This window comes from Akebia trifoliata, chromosome 10 (assembly GCF_017979445.1).
Source record: "Akebia trifoliata isolate Shusen 1 chromosome 10, ASM1797944v1, whole genome shotgun sequence".
NCBI classification, from domain to species: Eukaryota; Viridiplantae; Streptophyta; class Magnoliopsida; order Ranunculales; family Lardizabalaceae; genus Akebia; species Akebia trifoliata.
Window position 1 is genome coordinate 28,011,157 of NC_141384.1, and position 24,830 is coordinate 28,035,986.

The 24,830-nt window shown below is 35.0% G+C and overlaps 1 protein-coding gene across 1 annotated transcript in view; it reads right to left on the reverse strand.

The window, feature by feature from the left end:
- Positions 1-24,348, reverse strand: part of LOC147393578 (MADS-box protein SOC1-like) — a 60,280-nt gene extending 35,932 nt beyond the window's left edge. Inside the window, exons 1-2 of the mRNA XM_086455232.1 lie at positions 24,180-24,348; positions 23,892-24,093 (exon numbers count right to left, since the gene is read on the reverse strand). Of these exons, the coding sequence (XP_086311358.1) occupies positions 23,892-24,079 (188 nt within the window). The 5' untranslated portion in view covers positions 24,080-24,093; positions 24,180-24,348. The remainder of the gene's footprint in view (positions 1-23,891; positions 24,094-24,179) is intronic.
- Between the last annotated feature and the right edge of the window lie 482 nt (positions 24,349-24,830).

Consider the following 24,830-nt stretch of genomic DNA (forward strand, 5'->3'; position numbering starts at 1 on the left):
ACGTCCTTTGCCGGCAAGCTACCCTCGTCCGTCATTTCTATCCGCCCGCGCGCGAGATCAGATCGACTACTCTACTCTACTACACTACCATTAAGGCGTAGAGAAATGTATGTTAGATGCACCTATTATGGTATTCAATTTTCAGAAATAGAATTGGCAAAAGATTGGTTAATTAACAGTATTCATATAAAGATCATATTGTTTGTTTATCTGCGTGGAATTGGTTAAGAAAGGAAAAAAAAGACCTGATACTTCATTTAATATGCTGAGGTATTCATCTCTAATAATGTAATTCTAGACAAAGACTTGCCTTGTTACACTAAGAAGCAACATAAGAATCACTAGGATAAAACTAAAGGTATTTGGGCTCGATGGATTGAGCTGTAAGCAAATAGTGGTGTGGGTTAAGATGTTGTTAACAATAAGGTCTTGGCAAGCAATGACTGGATAAGAATGTCACGTTTACCTATTCAAACTTATAAAATAAGTTTATTTATTTTGTAAAAAAATAAAATTGGCTCGCAATGACGTTATGAGGGACTGGACCATGTTGATGAGTTGGACATATTATTTGGTGGGATCTATGCTACTGGAGAATGTATTGCTAGCTTAAGTACGCCTGGTACGCGTCCATCTATAGGGCCATCTAGAGAAGTTGAGGATAAGCTTCAAGATGATGATCCTGAGTTTGTTCAAGAAAAACAACTATCAGAATCACAACCATTAGGTTTCCAGCCATCTGTCGATATTTCTCCTAATGTTGATGATGATGATATCCCTATATTTATTGCACCATCGTGTAGGAGATCTGGAGGTATCTTTGATTTCCTACTTCATTCTAGATGACAAAAAATGACGAATGCATTTATGTTAGGACGACAGATTGATCACTTGGTGGAAGTAATTTCGTTGATAATGATTGTTGGTAGTGTACCACCTCCACCACTACCTGTAATTTCGTTGATAGTGATCGTTATCGGTTTGCACTAAAATCATTCAATACAAAAGAGTATAGGCAAATTTTTTACATATTACGAACATATGAACTTCATATTGGTGATTGGATGACAAGATGGAGGATGCTCAAGTTTGTCGTTCGTTGTTCGTCATTCAATGTAGTATATGTGTGTTTATTCTATGTGTTTATTGCCATTATTCATAAATGATCATGACTATATGCCATGACTATGGTGGTATTGACAATGTGCATTTTATTAATTTGCTTTGCATGGATTGGGACATATTAGGTTAAGTGGTGAATGGTATGATTTTGATTTTATTATATATGTTGTATGTTGTGGAGATACTATGATTCTGATTTATATAATTTGTAATTTATGTACTTAATGACAAACTTATGGATTTTGATGATGACATTTCCACTCATGATGCCCATGATGATACTTCCACTAACGATGATATGTCTACTTAAGATGAAGTTCTTGACACGAATACCGTAGATGATGATTATCATTTGATATTATGGTATTAGGTACCGCTGTTGCAATACAACAATATTACGACACCTTTATCTATAGGGGGTCACATAGGAATTTTGTTTATTATGAAGCAGATTATGTGTGTGACATCATTGATGAATAGGGTAATACATGCAATGATTTATTTCAGATGGAACGTCATATTTTCCTAAATTTGTGTGACATATTGGAAGAAAGGGGACTAGTAAAAGACGAAAAGAAGATATTGATTCAAGAACATGTTGTAATATTTGTTTATACTGTGGGTCACAATGAAAAGCATAGATTTTTTAGGACAAGTTTTAAGCACTCGTTAGATACCATTAACAAATACTTTCATATGGTTTTGAAAGGTTCAATTGAACTTTCAAAATCTTTGATTATTCATCCTAATCTCAATGAAGTCTCAATACATATACGAACCAATCCAAGATATTGCCCATATTTCAAGGTATTTTCTCAACGACTTCCTTCATTTAACATTTTTTCTAATAACGCCAAATATAATTATTTATATTAAAAATATGTAAATATAAGAATTGTATTAGCTCGATCGATGGGATACATCAGTTCGCATATTTCATATATGCATCAAATAGATTTTGAGGACACAAAGACATAACACTAAATGTTATGGTCACGTGTGCTTTTGATATGACATTTACACACATTGTAGTTAGATGAGAGGGATTGACTAATGATTTTCTTGTTCCTCAACACTATTAAGAAGTCATCATTACAATTTCGACAACCTCCTCTAGGTTAATTTTTTAAATTAAGATAAGATGCAAGATTAAAAATATATATTAATAGATTGTCTTACTTTTTTTATAAGAAAATATTATTTGGTTAACTTTGGATATCCATTGATGGATGGCTGCGTCACACCTTATCGGGATACAACAAGGACAAACAAATAATTGTTTAACTACATACTCTTTCACTGAAAAACGTCATTGAGCGATGTTTTGAAGTCTTAAAGGCAAAATAGACTACTTTGAGCTAAATGTCTTGTTACAAATTCCAAGCACAATGAGATATCATATTGGCTTGCATGACACTCCATAACTTCATAACAAAATATGCAATTGTAAATTAAGAATTCAAGCATTTTGAGGAAGAATAAATTGTAAAAGATGATGGGGGTGCACTTAAGGATATAAATAATGATCACCATGAACATAGTCGAGCTCGAGTTATTATGGAGAGAATAAGGAATGCAATAGCTGATGCACTATATGATGATTAAGATAGAGCTTAGGAGCTTTGTTTTTTTTTTTAATTTTTAATGAAAGTACATTGTAATACTTTTAATTTTCATTTTAGATGAAAAATTATATTTCTTTTTCTTTATGACATTGTAACATTTTTTATTTGATAAAACGTGGTGTGTTTGTAGTATTCATGACACATTATTTTCCTCCACATTGTACTTGTGGCCTAATGATGAAATAATTTACTGCTCATATGAAGAAAAATAATGGGATAGTATTTTATAAATGCCCATCATGGCAGATAAATTAGTTGGATCTAGTTTAAAACAAGTTTTCTTACCTAGTACACAAAAATTCATTAATATGTTGACTATTATTTGTTTTCAAAAACACGATGGTGCATTTTTATGGGCAAATGAAGTAATGAACATGACTTGGATAATGCAGTGGATAAAGAACTTATACATGACTTGGAGAATGAGAAGAATATTAAATATGCATTGATAGGATGTAATATCTTACTTATAGTATTTATTTTAGTTTTGATTACTGTGTTAGTAGTAACATTTTTCCTTCAAAGATGAAGGAAAAATATAACAGACTGATGTACGAATTATGTGTTTGTTTGAATATTAATGTAGATGGTAATATGATATTTAGAGGTTTGTCTAAATTTTTAATTAATATTATTTGAATATTGTGAGCCTCATATCTTAAAAAATGTAATTTGACAGTTTTTGTATATATAAGGGCAATTTGGTCAATTTGTTAGAATCTAACTATTAGAAACTATAAAATAAACATCAATTTTAAGTTATTGTGCAAAACCCAGTACTATTTCAACTTCTGTAACAAACAAACTTCTACTAGAAGTAGCTCACCAAGCTCAAGGCTTCTACTAATCCCAAAAGACAAATCTTAAAATTGGAGCTGGAAATTGTAAAGAACAAATCCTTAGCCTTTTATAATGAGATATTTATTTAGTTTGAACGATGTGTTAAAAAATTTCGTTCTGACAATGCCCTTGAATATACCCAAAATTGTATATCTGATTTTTGTAGAGACTGCGGTATTATCCATCATACTACCTGTCCACATACCTCCCAACAAAATGGTATCGTTGAATGTAAACTTCGTCATCTTTTAGATGTGACTCTCATCTTATTGTTTAACACGTTTGTTCCTAAATCTTATTGGGTCAATGCTATTTTTACTGCTTACCTCATTAATCAAGTTCTTATACCTATTTTGGGTAGCTAAATACCATTTTCTTTGTTATATCCTTTCCTTTAGTTCCACATATCTTTGGGTATGTGTCATACATCCATATTCTTGGGATTGGTCGTGATAAGTTGATTTCTCGTGCTATTAAGTATCTTCTATGGTTATTATACAACTAAAAAGGGCTATCGTTGTTATGATCTTGTATGGCGTCGGAATTATACTGGTGTTGATGTCCCCTATTTTGAGTAGACATTTTTTTTTCTCTATTTTGGGTCGCCAGTTCGATTATGATCCGATTCATTCTCGTTAAGGGGAGTTAGTTTTGCCTAATGTTTGCCTTCAAGTTCCTTTTTCACCTTGTATGTATTGGAAAATAGTAGATAGTAGTAGTCTATTTCTATTTAGGAGTCTAATTCTATTATTTCTGTGTAAGGGCATTTATGTCCATTCACTTATGTAAGGGCATTTATGTCCATTCACCTTTTTTATTATTATAAATATCTGTCAAGCTCTTAATTAGAGACTTGACAATTCTACAATTCTTCTTAGTATCGAGCCATTAGAATCCCTCTCTTGGTTCCCCTTCAATCTCCTTCCTCATTTTTTCTTCTTATCTCTTTCATTCTATAGAAAAATCAACTAATCTAAAATAACATTGTTAAGTAGTCTCCCCTTCAGTAGTTCTTTTTTTCCCCTCTTTTTACTAGGATTTTAATCATATGTTGCAATAATTCTCTGCGCTGTGTTTAATGCCAAATTTTTTTCATCGTTAGCCTATTGGTTGGACTGTTGGGTCCCTTTTTTATCTGCGATAACAACACTGCAGCTTGTGGAGGCGTGCAACAACATCTAGGGTGCCTTTAGAGACCTATGACAGTGGCTGCAAAGCTTGTTAGTGATCTGCAATAGCAACATGATCGTATAATAGCTTGCGACATCAGCAGTTGCCATTGTCGTGCTATTTAGCAACCTGTGACAACAAGAGAAATTTTTTTTAGGTCTACAGACCTTGCAACAGAAATCGTAGGGCTATCTATGATTTGCGACGACAACGACAACAGCAACTATTTGGGTGTTGTTTAGCAACCTACGACAGCTAGGAAGCCTCTTTGGGAGGCCTACGACAACAACTATAGGGTTGTCTGGGATTTATGACAACCACTACAACTTCTTTGTGGCTGTTTAGAAACCCATAATAACAAGGAAGCCTCTTTGGGAATTACAACACTTGCGACAGAAGCTATAGTGTTTTGTGGAATCTGTGACAACAACTATGACTTCTTGGGTGCTATTTGGTAGCCTGCGATCGCAGCAAGGGCTTTAGACAGCCACAAAACCCCTGCAACAGCAACTTGCTATCTTCACAGCCCTGTTACAACACCTTGACAACATCATTTTTGTGTGGTTGCTTTGAGTTTTGAAAGTAAAGCCTGTTACTTAGGTGACCTTCCTTAATTTCGACTATAAGAGATCTCCCTTTAATCCACAAGTACCGTTACTTCTTCGTTCAGAGTAAGCCATGACATTTACTCAAGAGATAAATGACTCCCACACTATTCTTGAGGGAAATTCTTCTACACAACGGATTACTACTGTTCCGTTAGATAGTTGTAACTTTCAGTCATAGTCTCAGTCTGTGCAACTTTATTTGGATAGTAGAGGTAAATTCAATTGGTCATTGGGCACCATCCCGAAGCCACCCTTCACTGATCCCAAATTTGAACAATGGAAAATCGATAACTGTACCATTCTCGAATGATTATTTAACTCTATGGAGCAATGTATCTATACCATATTCTATACCATGAGACTATATTTTCTTTGTGGTCAGTCATCATCCAGACATATGTACATGTTATGAATGACTTAATAATTTATGAGCTTTATCGGGATATTACTCAAGCTACCCAAGGCACTTAGAGTGTGACGGATTACTTTGGTTTCCTATAGTAGTCTCCTTGAGAAGAGCTCTCGCATTATAAGTTTATGACTGAGTTGTCTGCAAAAAAAGTTAGGTATGTGGTTAAGCAGATTGGTTGACATCAAACATACCAGTTCCTGTAGGTCTACGTCTTGAGTTTGAAGTACTTCGGACATAGATCCTTAACATCACTCATTTACCATCTTTATTTGAGACATTTGCGAATTGATAGTGATGAACGTCGTCACTGTGTAGTTTCTTCTCAGACTCAAGCCCCTAGGATTATCTCTACCCCAGCTATAAATCAGATGGCTCTTGCAGTCAATTCAAGTTTTTCTGACTCTCGTACTCAAGGACATGGAAGTCAAGCCTGTGGAGGCCGTGAACGTGATAAAGGAAATGACTTTACTTGCAACCATTGTGGGAAGGTTGGACATGAGAAGACCCGTTGCTTTCAACTCTATCCCCACCTTTTGAGATATTCTGTGGGACAGCCTTCTCCTCGTGCTACTACTGTGAAGTCTGCATCAATTTCTCAAGCTTATCTTGGCATTATCGATTTGCAACACCTCTAGACTTAGATTGTCGCCATTATACATGATCAGATCCAAGTTTAACTCCTTTATCCTCAACTGTTGCATCAATTATTACACCTCCAAGTACATTCTTTACATTTCATGCTACTCAGCCTGGCTCTGCTCCTCTGACATGGGTAATTAATTATGGTGCCTTCGATCACATAATTGATGAGTCTAGCCATTTTACATCCTCTATTTTCTCTACTGTCATAGGGAGGTTCGTCTTGTTGATGGGTCTTACACCTACCACAACAAGGGTACTATCTCATTATCTCCTAATTTTTCTCTTGACTATGTGCTTCATGTTCCTCACTTATTTCTTAATCTTTTATTTGTGAGTAGCATTACTAAATCTTTAAATTATTCTGTAACATTTTTTCATACTCACTGTACTTTTAGGACCTAGCTTCGAGGAGGATTTTTGGCAAGGGGTATGAGAATGATGGATTGTACATGTTTGGATCTTAATTGACTACGATTCTATCTTCTTTGAGTCACATTTTTTCATCTCAATCTTTAGATTTATAACATGCTCACTTAAGATATGCTAATTTTCAACACTTATGTTCTTTATTTTCTTCTTTAAAAACTTCTTATAGTGGGAATAAATTTTAATGTTCTATGTGTGAGCTTACTAAACACACTCGTACCTCTTTTTTTTTCTCGTATGCATCAATTTAATGCAATATTTGATTTAGTTCATTCTAATGTTTGGGGGCCTTCCCCTGTCACTGTGTTTAATGGTCATAGATACTATGTTACATTTATATATGATTATTCTCATTGCACTTGGGTTTATTTGATACATTCTTGTTCTGAGGTGCTCCCTATTTTTGTTAATTTTCTTAAGATGATTCTAACTCTGTACAACATCACTGTTAAATCTCTCAGGTCAAATAATGGGAGGGGGGAATATATTCCAGATGGAATTCGTTCCCATCTCTATGAGAATGGTATATTCTATTAGTTGACATGTCCATACACTCTTAAGCAGAATAGGGTGGCAGAACGTAAGAATCACCAACTCATGAATATAGTCTGGCGTCTTCTTTAAGGCATACATGTTCCTAAAGTATATTGGAATATGACAGTTCTTACAACAACTTTTCTTATTAATCGCATTCTAAGTCGCACCTTAGGGGGACAAGTTCCCCTTCATGTTCTTCAATCTGACCGCACTCCCTTCCCCATTACTCTTAGAATCTTTGGGTGCACGTGTTTTGTTCAAGATGGAACTCCCACTCATACTAAATTAGATGATAAAGTCATTTGGTATATCTTCTTAGGTTATTCCTCTGTGTCCAAGGGATATCGGTGTTATGATCTGATTTCTCACTGTGCCATACATTCTCTTGATGTTACATTTTTTAAAAATATTTCATAATTTCGTACTACTATTTTACAGGAACCTATTTCTTCTCAAGACACATCACCCATAGTTCAGGTATATCATCTCCAACCTTCTCCTTAGACTTAGATATATCATCTCCTACACTTACACCTATACTTGTTCTTATTCCTTTTTTTTTTTCTGACTCTCACTTGTTTATTACTCTTTGCAAAAGTAAGCAATGGTGTGTTACTGATCATCCTATTGCCCAGTTTGTTTCTTATTAGGGTCTCTTTCTTTCTTATCATGCCCACCTTACTCTCATTGATTCTATTCGAGTTCCTCAGTCTGTATCAAAGGCTTTACAAGAACTTCAATGGACTAGAATTATAACTGTCGAGATGGATGCTTTACAGAAAAATAGTACCTGAACTTGTTATCCTTTCATCTGGGGAGAGGACCGTGGGTTGTAAATGGGTCTTTACTATGAAATACCTCGCGGATGGCACTGTTGATCAGTATAAGGCACGACTAGTTGCTAAGGGATTTACACAACTCCAGGAAAAGATTTTGGTGCCACCTTTGCTTCTGTCGCCAAACTTCCTACTCTTCGTCTTCTTATCTCTTTAACTGCTTGTCACACATGGCCCCTTCATCAACTCGATGTAAAGAATATTTTTATAAACGGTGATTTGACTAAAATTATATATATGGACCCCCCTCTTGGGTTTCGTCTTCAAGGGAAGTATTGTAGGAAGGAATGTCACCTTCTCAATCTGTGTATGGCCTGAAATAGTCCTCGTGAACTTGGTTTCAATGTTTTTCAGAAGTTATTTTGTTCATGAAGTTTATCAGATGTCATTCAGATTATACTTGCTTTGTTCATTGAAGATTGGATGGTCGTTGTGCCATTATTATAGTGTATTTAGATGATATTATCTTGACAGGAGATGATGCACAGTAGATTGACAAGGTAAAGATGATATTGAATTGTGCCTTTGAGGTTAAGGACTTAGATCTTCTCAAGTATTTCTTGGGATAGAAGTAGCTTGTTCTTGACGTGGTATTTCGCTATCTTAACACAAATACACATTGGACCTTCAGGACACTGATATGCTTTGTTGTCGTCCTGCCTCTTCTCCTATGGATCAAAATCATCGATTTCATATCAAATTTGGTGATCTATTATTTGACCATTCTTCTTATTAGAGACTTGTAGGTCGTCTGATTTATTTGACTAACACCAAACCAGATTTGACCTTTGCGATTAGTGTAGTCAGTTAGTTTATGCATGTTTTGTGTACGTCTCATCTTGATGTTGTTCACCGTATTCTTCACTAATTGAAGTCACGTCTTGACATCGAGCTTTTCTACTCATCCACTATTAAATCACATTTGTCGTGTTTCATTGATGTTGACTATGCGGGTTCTCTTACAAATAGGAGATCTACCACTGGTTTCCATACATTCTATAAAGGTAATCTTATCTCGTGAAAAAGTAAGAAATATAGTGTGGTCTTTAGTTCTTCTGTTGAAGTTGAGTATCGTGCCATGGCTCTTGGCACATGTGAGTTTCTCTAGCTTCGATCTTTACTAATAGAGATGGGATTTCCTCCTTGTTCTTTCTCGTTATTCTACGACAACAAGTCTACAATCATGCTTGCTTCTAACTCAATTCTTCATGAACGAACTAAATATATATAGAGGTTGATGTTCACTTTCTCAAGGAGATAGTTCAATCTAGTACCCTTCAAGCAGTATTTGTATCCTCTTTAGATCAGTTCGCCGACATGTTTATAAAGTCTGTTGTTCCTTCTATCTCTAACTCTCATCTTATCAAGCTAGGTTTGGTTGATATATTTACTCCAGCTTGAGGGGGAGTATTAAAAAATAGTACATAGTAGTAGTCTATTTCTATTTAGTAGGAGTCTAATTCTATTATTTTTATGTAAGGGCATTTATGTCCATTCACCTTTTTTATTATTATAAATATCTGCCAAGCTCTTCTGTATGCAAGTTTATCAATGCTCTTAGTATCGCGCAATTGTATCTCACAGTCTAGCCGTAGTCAAATCACCTCTTGTTTCTTCTGAGGGCCTTCCACTTCCTTTTATAGCACCTTCATCTTACACACTACGTATTGTATTGTAGAAATGTATTCGTTCTTGCACTAACCATCATATTTCTAATTTTGTATTTTTAATTATCTTTCATTTTTTTTTCGCTCATTCGCATTTTTATTGTCCACTGTTTCTATTCCTAGTACTTATCATCAAACTTTGTCTTTTTCTAGATGGAAACTTGCTATGGATGATTAGATGGATACCCTTTATGAGAATCAAACATAAGATCACCTCACTACTCTTCCTTCTAAGAAGACCATTGTTGGTTGTCATTGGATGTACACGGTAAAATATCAACATGATATCTCAATTGATCACCTAAGGTTTGATTGGTGGCTAAAGTGTATAAACAAAACTACGGTGTGAATAATTGTGAAATCTTTTCACTCATTGCTCACAACAACTCTATTAGAATTCTTTTATCTATCACAGTCATAGTCAAGAAATTAGAGTACGGGTTTAAAATGGCAAGGGAAAACTTTGGAATAAATGCTAAAAATGAGAAAAAAAATATATATATTAAAAGTTATAAAAAATATATATCTAATGAAAATTCATAGAATCAAGTTATTATCATCAAATCCCATATTTTTACATTTATAAATTATCAAATTCTATTATGTATCAAATCCCACATTTAAAATATATATATGTTTAAAGTTTTGGCCCTGTGAAAAAAATTGGGAAAATATCGGGGGGGAAATGGCAACTTTTGTTACAAATGAAAAAGTCGCGTTTTTTTATTGTTTTAATAGTAAAGGGTGCAAGTCGGGTTTTAAACACATTTATTTTCAAAAAATTATCAATTTTTGTTACTATGGTTGCAATAAGTTCTAATTAGCCGCTTTACCAACTAGACATCAAAAATGCATTTCTTCATGGAGATTTATAGGAGGAAGTGTATATGGATCACCCCCAGATTATGTAATTGAAGGAAAAAAACATCTTGTGTGTAAGTTGAAGAAGGCGTTGTATGGACTGAAACAATCTCCACGTGCTTGGTTTGACTAATTTAGCTTTGTGGTGCTTTGGTATAAGTTTTAGCATTCCACCTCTTATCATTTTGTATTTACTCAGCATTCCACCTAAGGCATTTTGGTTCTCATTGTGTATGTGGATGACATTATTATCACTGGAAGTAACTATGTTGGTACTGCCTGATTGAAGGTTCATTTGGGTACTTAGTTCCATACAAAAGACTTAGGCCTCTTTCGTTATTTTCTTGGGATTGAGGTTGCACGTTCCAAGGATGGACTCACTCTGTGCCTATGTAAGTTTGTGTTTGACTTATTATCTAAGACGGGCATTCTAGGATCTCATCTAGTTGATACTCTCATGGAACTTTCTGTCAAGTTTGATGTTGAACAGAGGAACATTTTTCAGGACATTGGAAGGTAGAGACAGTTGGTTAGCAAGCTCATATATCTCATAATTACTCATCTTGACATTACTTATGTTGTGGGAGTGATCAGTGAGTTTATGCATGTTCCTTGACAACCTCATTAGGAAGTTATGTCTATACTACATTATCTAGAAGGTGATCTTAGAAAAGGTCTCTTGTACCATCCTTCATTTTCCTTTACTTTATGGATACTCCGATATCGAATGGGTCGATCATCGCTCTACCTCTGATTATTGCACATTTGTTGGTGGAAATCCTGGTACTTCGCATAGTAAGAGCAAAACGTTGTGGCTCACTCTAGTGTTGAAGTTTAATATTGTGCAATGGCCCACATTGCTTCTGACATGTTGTGGGTTCATTCTTTTCTTCGCGACATAGTTGTTGACGCTCTATTGCCCATGTAGATGTATCATGACGAGCAAACTGCCATTTTTATTAACAACAACCATATCTCTTTCATGAGCATATCAAGCGTATCAAAGTTGACTATCGCTTTGTTTAGGATTTAATCATGCATAAATAGATTGTTATACCTTATGTAAAGTCGAGTAATCAGTTGGCTTATTTTCTCACTCTACCCTTATCTCATGTAATTTTTCTTCTTTATGTACCAATATGGGCATCTTTGATATGTATGCTCCAGCTTGAGGGGGGGTGTTAGAATTCTGTATAACAAATATTTTTTTATGTTATACGTGAACAAGTAGATTGTTCGTGTGTGTTTGTTCGACATCCATAGGGCTTTAGTTGACTCATGGTGGGCTATTTATGTAATGGGCCCCACCTTATGTTATATATGTGGACCCCACATACTTTTTACTAGTGATTTTTAATAAATAAAGAGGAAAGGCCAAACCCTAAAGCTTTTGTTGTGTGCGACATCTGTTTGATATTTTATTGTTTTATCCCATTTTCTTTCTCTCTTCATTTGGATTGGACTTTTATGTTAAATGTTCTATCTTTGTTCATTGGGTGGACTCATAACATTTTCTCTACCAGAAAAGGATACTTAGGGATTACTCTTCCTTTTAAGGTATTTCTTGGAGAGAAGAAGACCATACAAGTGGTCATTTTGGATATTTTGGGTTGGCTTTTTCATTGGAGCAAACCAAGTAAGGATTTTGAAGGGGTTTTCTTTGAGGATTTTGTATTTAAGTGGGATGGTTTGTACCATGTTTAGCACGAGTTGAGTTTATAGTGTTATTGTGCCTTTTGTTCTTCTTTTTATTTTCTTGTACCATTGGCCACCTCGTCCATTTTTATTAATAAATTTTTTATACTTACAAAAAACAAATATATTTTATACCACTTGTAATAGTGATTACAAGTTTACGATATGATCGTAGATGGTGGAAGTTATGAGAATGTGATTTTCCTTGAAGTAGTCAACAAGTTGCACCTGAAGACCAACATCCTAAACCTTACAGGCTCTTTTGGATTAAGAAGGACAACGAAGTGAGAATAGTTGAGACACGGTTTTGACCCATCAAGTGTGAGGATAGGGACACGGTTTTGACAGGAGTTGGGCTGAATTATTTCACTAAGGAGATGTTTTCATTGGGGGAGTTTTATCTTTCAAAAGCTCTCATAGAAACTCTCTAAGTAGGTGTAAATCAACGATCGAGATCATGTTCTGCGATCGAGTTCTAGTTTTTTCTCATGAAGGAATGCCCTATTTTATTTGGTTTGGAGAGCAGGATCTTTGGCAAACAACTTCTTGATGACCTTAAGGTTGTTTATGCTTATGATAGGATCTGATCTCAACAATTTTAGCCCTTTCTTGGATAAAATTCAGGGAGCAAATAAAAAAGCTTTTATGACTATACTTGGGGAACCGGAGGCAAGCATGACAACTAAAGAAGAATAAAAATGGAATTCAAAAAGGATATTGGATCTAGGCTTTTTGTGGGGATAAGTAAGGATAGCTCCACCACGAAATTAGGAGTTTTGTTAGCAGTGGCATCTTCCAAAGACTCAATTATCGAAGATAGGATTTATGAGTTAAGTCCAAAAGGGGCAGAAGCTCCAATTCAATTGGATTTTTCAGAAGACTGGATTGAATGTTCCCCACCCCTAAGCTATACTTGGTCTGCACATGAGCAAGATGAGTTGGAGGAGTGGGCTTGAGTTTAGAGGCTATAACGAAGAAAAAGTAGAAAATAATTGAGGACTTGGAGGTTTTCGGGAGGAAAAAAGGGCATACAAAAGATAATGTTGTCTCAGGTAAGGGATAGGAGAGCAAATCATCAATTATTAGTATCGTTTAAATTATTATCGTGGAATGTCAAGGGGCTTGAATGCTTCGAGGAAGAGAGTGGTGATAAAATCCATAGTAAGTATAACAAAACGTCAGATTGTTGTTCTTTAGGAACCGAAATTAGAGGTTGTGGACTAGATGGTGATTATGGATATGTGAGGCAGCAGAAATGTGGGTTGGAGTTTCGTTCTAGCAATCAGGACTATAGGGACATTATTTTAATGAGGGATAGTAGCAATATGGTGGTAAAGGAATCTTTGTTAGGAGCCTTCTCTGCTTCCATTTTATGAAAGTTAACTGATAGCGATTGCAAATGGGTTTTCATAGGGGTTAGGCAAGCATCACCATTTAGATTTGTACACATGTGGCTTATGCAAGATAACTTCAACGAGTTAATCAAGAATTGGTGGTCGTGCAAAAAAATTTGTAGGAAGGCCGGGGGTAGTATTTCATTTGAAACTCAAATTCATTAAAAAAAGCTCAAGGAGTGGAATAGATAGGTATTCAGAAGAGTAGAAGTAAAAAAAAAAAAAGGAACTTTCGATGGAGATGGAAGAGTTGGATGAGAGGAAATGGGCCCGTTATCCATGGTGACTAGAGCTAGGAGGGGAACAGTTCAAGAGGAGTACAATAATAAGTTGAATATGAAACAAGTTTGGTGGAAACAGAAATCGAGAATACGTTGGCTTAAGGAAGGGGGTGGTAACACCAAGTTTTTCCACCGCTTAGTTATTGCTCAGAGGAGGTCTAATAACATTTCTAAGATTAAAATCGAGGGATGTTGGGTTGAAGGATAGGAGGTTAGAAAAGGGGTGGCCGATTTCTAAATTAATTTATATTTTGAAACATAAGATGTTAGACCAAAGTTGGATGGATTGCACTTCGATAATATTTCTAAATCACAATGATCCGAAATATACCCGATGTTTCAACCGATCCGATCCAATCCAAAAAAACATGAAAAATCATAATTTCGGATTGGATTCAGATTGGACTCTTAGATCCAAAATAATTTTGGATCCACCCCAAATCCATTCCGAAAAAAAAAAATCCGATTTGAACATATTTTAATACTTTTATTACTATTCTTAATTTCAAATAAATACATATAGATAAAATGTTTTAATCTTTTTGGTTTTCCTCTATATTTGTAGTTGGAAAGTAGATTGTTTAAAATTTATATGATTTTATATTTTAAATTTTAAATTTTTTTGGAATATTGATCATTTGAAAATAAGGCATGTGTTCGAATCAGTTTCAAATTCAGGATGAAATGAAATGAAATGAATTCGGTTCACATATTTGTTAATCCGTTCGGATCGGGTGCAAGTTTAAAAAAATTCGGCACATGTGCACATGGCTACTCCCACTATCTATGATGACATTGCACACATTTTCACCACATGTACATTGTGTTTACACTCCTTGACTTCAGAAGTTATTGGGTTTGCTTGCCTCAATGATGTGTACGAGGACAATGCCTACTTTGGCTCAATTGTGAAATTTTACAAAATTGGGGTATTTGATGACAATGTATTGAATGATGGATTATTTTTCAAAAGAAATCAATTATACATTTTAGATTGCTCACTTCGAGAAGATATTCTTGAAGAGCCTTACAATGGAAGACTTTGTAGGTACTTTGGACAAGACAAAACAATGGCCTTAGTGGCAAAAAAATACTTTTGACCAGAATTGCGGTGGGATATAACAAGGTACGTTGAGAGACGTAAAATTTATCAAGCTTCAAAGGATTAAACGCAAAACACTAGACTTTACAAGCCATTATTGATTCCTGAGCCTTCATGGGTCGATGTTGGCATGGACTTTGCATTAGGACTTTCTATAACTCAATGGGATTTGGTACCTTTACCGAACTTGGGGAGAGCAAGCAAAGATGTGGAAGAAATGGTGAAGAATATGCATGAAATCTACGTGCAAGATATGGCAGTATTTATGAAAAATCTTTGTACACAAATCAAAGATGTATTGCCTATTTAAAAGGCCATTTAATTAATCAAATAAATATAGCACTACGAAAGTTCTTTCTCCACTTCAGTTTTTATGCTAACCTTCAATCTGTAACAGTGGTATCTGAGCCAAAAATGAGTGGGATAGAGAAAGTGAAAAAAGAAAAGTTGAGACTTGAGAGTGCCAAACAAAACCTGAAATAAAGAGTTATATAGCAGTAACAACTTTATTTTCTATTTCACCTATTTTCTTTTTTACAAATCAGCAATAAAGGAGAGCGATGGCGTCTGAAAATTTTGGGCAACCAACAATTCCACGTTTTGATGGTCACTATGACCATATGCTAATGGAGAACATCTTGAGGTCTAAAGAGTATTGGCATATTGTTGAAGCTAGAGTAGTAGGCACAACACCAACAGACCAGCAGAAATCAGAGATTGAAGGGCAGGTGTTGAAAGATCTCAAAGCAAAGAATTATCTTTTCCAAGCCATCGATTGTTCGATCTTGGAAACCATTCTCGGAAAGGACACCACCAAGTAGATTTGGGATGCGATGAAGAAGTACCAAGGATTAGAAAGAGCAAAAAGACTGCAACTTCAAGCACTTCGTTCGAAGTTTGAATTGCTTCGAATGAAGTCAAGATAAACGGTTACAAATTAATTTTCTCGAACGATGGTAATCGTCACCAAAATAAGAATCCATGGTGACAAGATGGAGGATGTTACCATCATTGAAAAGATTCTTCGATCCATGACACCAAAATTTAACTTTGTTGTTTGTTCTATTGAGGAATCAAAAGATATAGATGAGTTTTCTATTGATGAACTGTAAAGTTCCTTGTTGGTACATGAACAAAGAATGACAATAGGTGCAACTGAGGAACAAGCTTTGAAGGCTTCTACTCATGGTGACACTTCAACATGGAGATGATCAAGTAGAGGTTGTGGTCGAGGTCGTAGACAAGGAAGAGACAGAAGTTCTTACACACCAGCTTCTAGAGCCAGAGGCAAAGGACATGATCACCACCAGCACTCATTCACCAATGAACCAAAGTTCGACAAGTCAAACATTGAGTGCTACCGTTGTCATAAGTTTAGGCACTACAAGTTTGAATGCACTGCAAACTTTCATTCCAACAAAAGAGAGCAATCCAACTTTACAGCACTCTTGATGGTATTCCAAGTCAAGAAAGAAAAGCTTGAACCAAACATATGGTATTTAGACATGGGCTACAACAATCATGTGTGGTAATAAATCATTCCTTTCTCATTTAAATAAAGATTTTCGTACTATTGTGATTTTTGGTGATCATTTAAAAGTAGATGTTATGGGAAATGGTGATGTTCAAATTAGGACTAAAGAAGACAATATTGAAACTATATCAAATGTCTTTTATATTCCTGATTTGAAAAGCAATTTGTTAAGTGTAGGACAGTTGCAAGATAAGAGTTATGTGACTACAATCAAATGAAGCGCTTGTGACATCTATGATCCTAAAAGAGGTATAATTGCTCATGTTAAGATGACTCCAAACAGATTGTTTCCACTGAGAATTAACAGCATCCAGTCTTGTTTTAAAGCTAATGTGGATGATTCAACGTGGCTTTGGCACTTGCGTTATGACCATTTGAATTTCAATGGTTTAAAGACCCTTTCTAAGAAACACAAGGTAACCGGTCTTCCTCAAATTATCTTTCCTTTCTCAAAAATATGTGAAGAGTTTGTTGTTGGCAAACAACATCATGAGTAATTCCCAAAAGGCAGTAATTCCCAGAAGACAAGGTAGGGAGAGCAGATAGACCATTGGAGTTGATCCATTTTGATATATGTGGTCCAATAAACCCAATATCAAATGGAAAAAAGAAATGTTTTATTTCTTTTACTAATGATTATTGTTGAAAAACATGGATCTATTTTGTGCAGGAAAAATCTAAAGCTTTCATAGGTTTTAAAATTTTCAAAGCTCTCGTGAAAAACAAAATTGAGAAAGCAATTAAAATTCTGCGAACGGATCATGGTGGAGAATATATGTCACAAGAATTTGTAAATTTTTGTAATAAGTATGGAATTAGAAGGTAATTGACAGCAACCTATACACCTCAGCAAAATGGTGTATCAGAGAGGAAGAATCGAACAATCCTAAACATGGTGAGAGTATGTTGGCAATTGGTAAAGTTCCAAAGACTTTTTGACCAGAAGCAATAAATTGGAATACTCATATTTTGAATCGGAGTCCTATTTTTTCTGTTCAAAATATGAATCCAGAAGAATCTTGGAGTGGATGAATGCCATATGTTGATCATTTCAAAGTTTTTGGGTGCATTGCATATGCACACATTCCAGACCAAAGGAGAAAAAACTTGATGACAAGGGAAAGAAATGCATTTTTCTTGGTGTTAATGATCAATCAAAAGCTTATAAGCTTTACAATCCTAACACTAAGAAAATTGTTATCAGTCGAGACATTATTTTTTATGAAGATCAAAGCTAGTCGTGGAACAAAAATAATGTTCGAGAACAAATTCCAACAAGCTTTGATGAAAAAAATGTTGAGGAAGCAAAGCAGTCCCAACAACGCAGGTTTCAACAGTTAATACTCTTGGGAATCATCAAAATGAAGAGTCTACAGCCTCTAAAATTAGACCAGCAACACCACACTTTGACGAATAGGTTGAAGCATCAACTGATTCACGTTCTCATTATGTTCAAAAGAGGCTAGCATGGATGTTAGACTATGAAGTGATCAGAATTGACCAATCGGAGGACCCACATACACATTTTGCTTTATTTTCAGATTGTGATCCTACTAATTTTGAAGTGGCTGTCAAAGAATCAAAGTGGCGGAAGGCTATGGATGTTAAAATTGTGGCCATCGAAAGCAATAACACTTGGGAATTGACAGAGCTTCCAAAAGGGCAAAAGACCATTGGGGTGAAGTGGGTGTACAAGATAAAATTGAAAGAGAACAATGAAGTTGGGAAATACAAGACGCGTTTGGTGGCTAAGGGTTACAAGCAAAAATTTGGCATCGACTACAAGATGTTTTTGCACCAGTCACACAACATGACATGATCAGATTAGTGATTGCACTAGCAACTCAAAACTCCTAGCCTATGTTCCAATTGAACATGAAATCGGCATCTTACATGGAGATTTAGAAGAACGGATATTTATCGATCAACCTCCTGGCTATGTTAAGATTGGAGATGAGCATAAGGAGTATAAATTAAAAAAGGTACCATATGGACTCAAACAAGCTCCGAGAGTTTGGTATAGTCCTATAGATGCTTATTTCTCTAAGGAAGGATTTAAGAAATATCCATATGAGCATACACTTTTTACAAAGATGGGAGATGGAGGGAAAATGCTCATGGTTTGTTTATATGTAGATGATTTAATTTACACAAGTAATGATAGTACCATGATTAAGAAATTTCAATAGTCTATGACGGTTGAGTTTGAAATGACTGATCTTGGATTAATGCACTATTTTATGGGTATAGAAGTCAAACAATTTAATGCTGGAATTTTTATCTCACAAAAGAAGCATGTGCAAGAGATCTTCGGTAGGTTCCGAATGAAGAATTGCACTGCTGTCACTACACCTACTGAGTGTGGTTTGAAGCTTGTCAAGGATCCTGAAAGAAAGAAGGTGATCAACACTCTTTACAAGCAAATTGTGGGAAGTTTGATGTATTTGACTACAACAAGACCTGCTATAGTGTATGTTGTAAGTTTTATTAGCATGTATATGGAGAATCCAACAAAGATGCATCTTCTAGCTATCAAGAGAATTTTTCGTTATTTACAAGGTATTGCTGATTTTGGGCTACTCTACACGAAAGGAGGAAAGTCATATTTGACTGGTTATAGACAGTGATTATGTTGGAGATCAAGATGATAAGAAAAGTACTCCGGGGTATGTCTTTATGTTGGGTTCAGGGGTTGTTTCATGGTAAATATAGTGCTAAATTGAAAAATCTAATGCTAAATATAAAGCAGTTGCTAACTTAATTAGATGAGAGTTGTGGTTGACAATGGTGACTTGGTGTGATTTTTACCAATAGGTATACACCAAATAGAGATCGCAAAGTGGGCCCTTGCTAAAATTTTGAATGTATCAATGACAATGCCTACAAGGTGGACCTACCCGGGCATTTAAAGACTTCTAATGTGTTTAATGTACAATATGTGCTTCCATATTATGCCAATGAAGCAGTTCAAACTGTGTTCCCTAGTAATTCTTCCTTTTGACTATTTAAACTCGAGGTCGAGTTTTATTTTCAAGGAGGAGGGAAATGATGCACTGATGATCAATCCTATTAGCTAGTTTTTTTTTTTTTTTTTTTATGTTTTTGTTTTGGTAAGTGTAAATTTTATAGAGAAAGGGGGAGAAGATACAAAAGGAGGTTAAGGTAGCCCCCAAGCAAGAACAATAAGCAAGAAACCTAAAAAGGCTAAACGAGCCACAATTCGTAAAACAACATAAGAATCACATAAACAGTCCCATCTGAACACAAAATCAACAAAAAAAGACCCTAAGAATTCGTTGATCAACTTCGACCAAAGGTAGAGCAGTCCCAAAAACTCCATAACACGGCGTGAGACGTATTTTCCTTGCCCTAAAACACCCTCATATTTATCTCCCTCTAAATATCCCAAGCAATAGCAGAACGAAGAATAATCCAAAGGTATCGTTTTCTATGAGAGAAAATATTTAAAGTCCACCCTTCCAAAAGCTAGGAGAATGTTTGAAGGAGAACCCAAACCATATGACAAAGGGAGAGAAAGTCTGACCAAGTATGTCAGAAAAAAGAAGAATGGATTAAGATGTAATTAATAGATTCCCCATCCATCAAACATAAGGGACAGAAATTTGGAGTGATCCAACTACTCTTTATCAAATTATCCAAGGTAAGAATGTTCCCTAAAGAAGCAAGCCAAACAAAGAAGAAAACCTTGAAAGGGACTAAAGCCAACCAAAAGATGGTTTCTGAAATAAAATTATTGAATGAAAGGAGAAGGAATTTGTAGACAGAGCGAACTGAGAATATCTTTTCATTAACTAATATCCATTGCCTCCCATATTGCACATCCACCCTGAATTGGACCGAATTCAAAAGATCTAGAAAAGATGTTACCTCCCAACCATTGAAATTCCCTTTAAATCCCAGGTCCCAAGAAGTGATACTTCAATTGCGAATTAGACATTGCTGAACCAAATAATTCTTTTCACAAATAAGGATATTGAATTGATAAAGTCGAATTTCCACACAATTTATCTTCTCAAAACCTAATCTTGTCCCCTAAGCCAATTCTATAAACGATCCCTTTATAAAACTGATCTACAACCTTGAGAATCCCTTTTCACACACTACAACCAAACATGCCTTTGGCCTCCCCGCTATACCACCCAAATCTTTTCTCCCCATACTTAGCCTTTATCACTCTCCTCCACAAACTACTCCTTTCCCGTTAGTTAATTATAAGCGCATTATTGACTTTCCATTTTGGTTAGTTAGTCAGTTAGAGTTTTTTGTTAGTTAGTTAAAAGGGTATTGACTTTTCATATATTTTGTTTTGTCTAAAAATAGGTTATTGTAATTAGTTGTAAGGGAGTTTTACATTTGTAATGAATTGAAATCGGTAGAGTCTCTCTTTCTTTTCCTAACTTCTGAAATTTTCTAATTGTTTCAACCAAATCTGAGAAATCTCATATCTGATCTCATCAAAATTGGACTTGAACCAATGACTTCAAAGTTGCTTTGCAATGTGTCGAACCAACTGAGCTATGAGTCCAAGCCCATTATTATTTGATGACTTGAGAGTAATGAAGCTTGAGCTGTAAAGTCAAAGAAGCCGTTTATGTCTTCACAAAATAATGCAGTTTTGAAATGTTCGTCAATTAACAAATGTGGTGAACTTGAGTAGAAGTTACAAGGTTAGATATTCCATGTTGGGTATTTCTTGGGTTAGAGGCAGCAGCTTAATTGATTTAAACACTGAACTACTGTAATGAGGTTGGAGTTCAATCAAGCTTGATCTCTAGGAAGAAAATGAGAAAGGAACTTAGGTGCATTGCCAAGTTCAAAACAGGTAAGCTAAAACTTTCCTATTATCCTCTAAACAAAGAAACTAACTGAAGACCGTGCAATACTGATTGGATGAAGGCGATGGTCAACAGACTGCTATGCTTGAGCTGGGCAATGCTCTTTATAGGATTGGAATTACAAAATCTTCGGGCACATTTACCTGATTACTAGAACATTTATTGGTTTATGGACGATGGATTACAATTATCAACCAACTATATATGATAGAAATTGGTTTTAAATATTTCCCTTGTAAATATTCCCAAAAGCTTAAGGCTAATTACTGAAGCAATAGATGATTCAAAAGTTGGACTAGCATCCTCCATGTGGCACTATATAGTGTTTGCCATGGATTTCGTCTAGGATTTACTATATTTTTCTTCAATAAGTTTTGACATAAGGAATGATTTATCTGGAAACAAATTTATTTAAATTACTAGAATACAACATTACTAATGTTGAACCTTATATTCAAACTAAGATATTCTTGTACCTCATCTAGTCAGTTGTCTTTCAATAAGGAAAGGAGGAAACACTAAAGGGTGCATCAGAGACTACAACTTTAGAAAGAATAAGATTTCCCTTAGATTTTATCATCCATGTAAATACCTAGAAATCTAAATAAGTGTTCAACATACTTGAAGGTGGAAATTTATCTGGAAACAAATTTATGTAAATCACTAGAATACAAGATTAAGAATGTTGTATTCGAACCTTTGTTCAAACTAATCTACTCATGTGCCCTAATCTAGTTCGTTTTCTTTCAATAAGAGAGGAGACCCAACAGTATGCATCAGAGACCACAACCTTAGACAGAATAAGATGGCTCTTAGATTTTATCATCTATGGTTAATACCAAGAAAAGTTTCTAACATTCTTGAAGGCGGAAATTTATCTGTAAACAAATTTATGTAAATCTATGCCTTCCATGGTGTACCAGGCTGTTATTCTTGAGTTGATGAACTCAATGTTGCCAAGAATATCAATGGTACATAACTAATATATGTGTGGATTACCAGAAGGTCGGTATGTATTTATAGAATCTCAGCTTTTGCCCAAACGAAATCGAGGATAATATATAAACATGAAATACTAGTTATGAAACTCATTAAGTATAGCATTAACCATCACCATAAAGATGTTATAAAAGCAAACAAGTTCAATTGCTAATCAACCTGTTATATCTTTTTTTCAGTGATCTTCTTTGACATGAACTCTTACATTAGGCGACAAAATAATTACTAATTTTTCCTCTTGAGATTGTTTCAAAAAAGCAGAAATATAACAAAATCTAACTTGTAGTTTTTGGAGTTTGCATCCTAATAATCATTATAACATTAAGGAAAAAAAAACTAAACTAAACTCTTAACAATCATCATAACCATTTAAAATACTTCCATATACTCTGAAAAGTTCTTGCAAGGTACAAGGGAAATGATGCTGAATATAGATTTAGTACAAGAAATTATATCTTTTTCAGAATTGAATGGAGGAGCAAGATTTGATCCCCCCAAAGCTTTGTGATGGGGCTTTGGTGATGGTAGTAGTTAAGAAATATAATAACAATTTTCCGACCCTTTTAATTCGTCTGAGAAGAATGCGATATGAGAGAAATTTTTCTGAGCTACGAAACGCTAAGATAGAATAAAAGTTTCTATTTTGACTGGACTCAAGAAGAATGAAGAACTCAAGCAAAGATTTCTTTGTTGTTGTTTTTTTGGTTTTTTTGCCCTAAAGGAAGGAAAAAAAAAAACCCAGTTTTCATGAGAACTGAAAACAGGTCGTAAAATTTAAAAGCATCCTTTTAGATCATCTGCAACTCATCCAAGCTATCCAAGTATTTGAAGATCGCTTTGATGGATGGCATCACGTGTTGTTGAAAGACTCAGAAACCAGATCTGATAGTATTCTTCCTTTCTTTCTTCTTATTATGAGAAGAAACGAAGGAAAAAACCTAAAAATCCGCGAAGAACTGATCTTAAAAACATTAAAAATATATTTTTTGATCATCTAAAACTCAATCTATCAGTATATTTGAAGATCACTTTTGACGATTGCACTAAGCATTCTTCAAAGACTCCAAAACCAGATCTAAACGAAAAAACTAAAAATCCACAAAGAACGAAGACTCCGAAAACAATCCAGATCATTAAGATCGATTGTAGAATCATAAATAAACAACAAAAATCACAAAATAAAATCATTGATGGAGATTTGATTAAAAATTTACATCAATTTTCAAAAAATAAAGTACTAATTAATGAAAAAAATCGGGAGATTCATGATTCTGAAAGACATACCCGAAGCTTGAGCTTGCAAACTCATAGAGTTTCCCATTCGCGGAGAAAACGATCAAAGCGACTTCAGCATCACAAAGAACAGATAGCTCAAAAGCCTTCTTAAGCAATCCATTTCTACGCTTCGAGAAGGTAACTTGCCTGCTCGCAGCGTTCTCTATTCGCCTCACCTGAGTCTTCCCCCTCACCATTTCTCTACAGAAAACTGCAAAGTAACGGTTTTTAACGATCAGAATAACTGTATTTTAAATCGATTAAATCTCTCCAAGATTCAAGAACAGAAGATCTCACTTTGGAGTAGAAGATTGAACCCTAACTTTCCAAATCGACTTCTTTTCCTAAGTTTCTAACCTAAGTATCCTTTTTTTAACTTTTTTTGGTAAAAAAATCTGAAACCAGAATAAACAGAAGAGAATCGCGAAAGGGGAAGAGAAAATTTCAAGAGGAGAGAGATGATTCCATGTATTGAGAATATGAATTTATTTCGTGATCCCTCTTTAAGTTATCTTTTTATTGGATGATTCAGATCTCGAGCTCCGTGTAAGCTGTAAATTTATTATTATTAATTGTTATCTGTTTTTTTTTTACCAATTAAGAGATGAAACGTGGACAAGGAATTCATCGTTCTGAGCTCCATGGCATTTATGGGCAATTGTTAAATTGTATGTCCGTACGAGGGATTGAAATGACGTCAATATCTTCCGTACGATTACGTACGAAATGACTAATGATGTAATGACACGTGTAACTCATGTCTGGCTCGCCAAGTAGGAAGGCCCGACCGGATGGACCGGATCACGTGGTTCGTCCTTTTGTGTGGTCTTCATATTAACTTTTCTTTTATTTTTTTATTTTTCATTAAGTTTTCATATTTTCTGGAGAAGCTAACAAAAAGGTGATTTAGACACATACCCTCCACGTTTTTTTTTTTTTTTTCTTGTT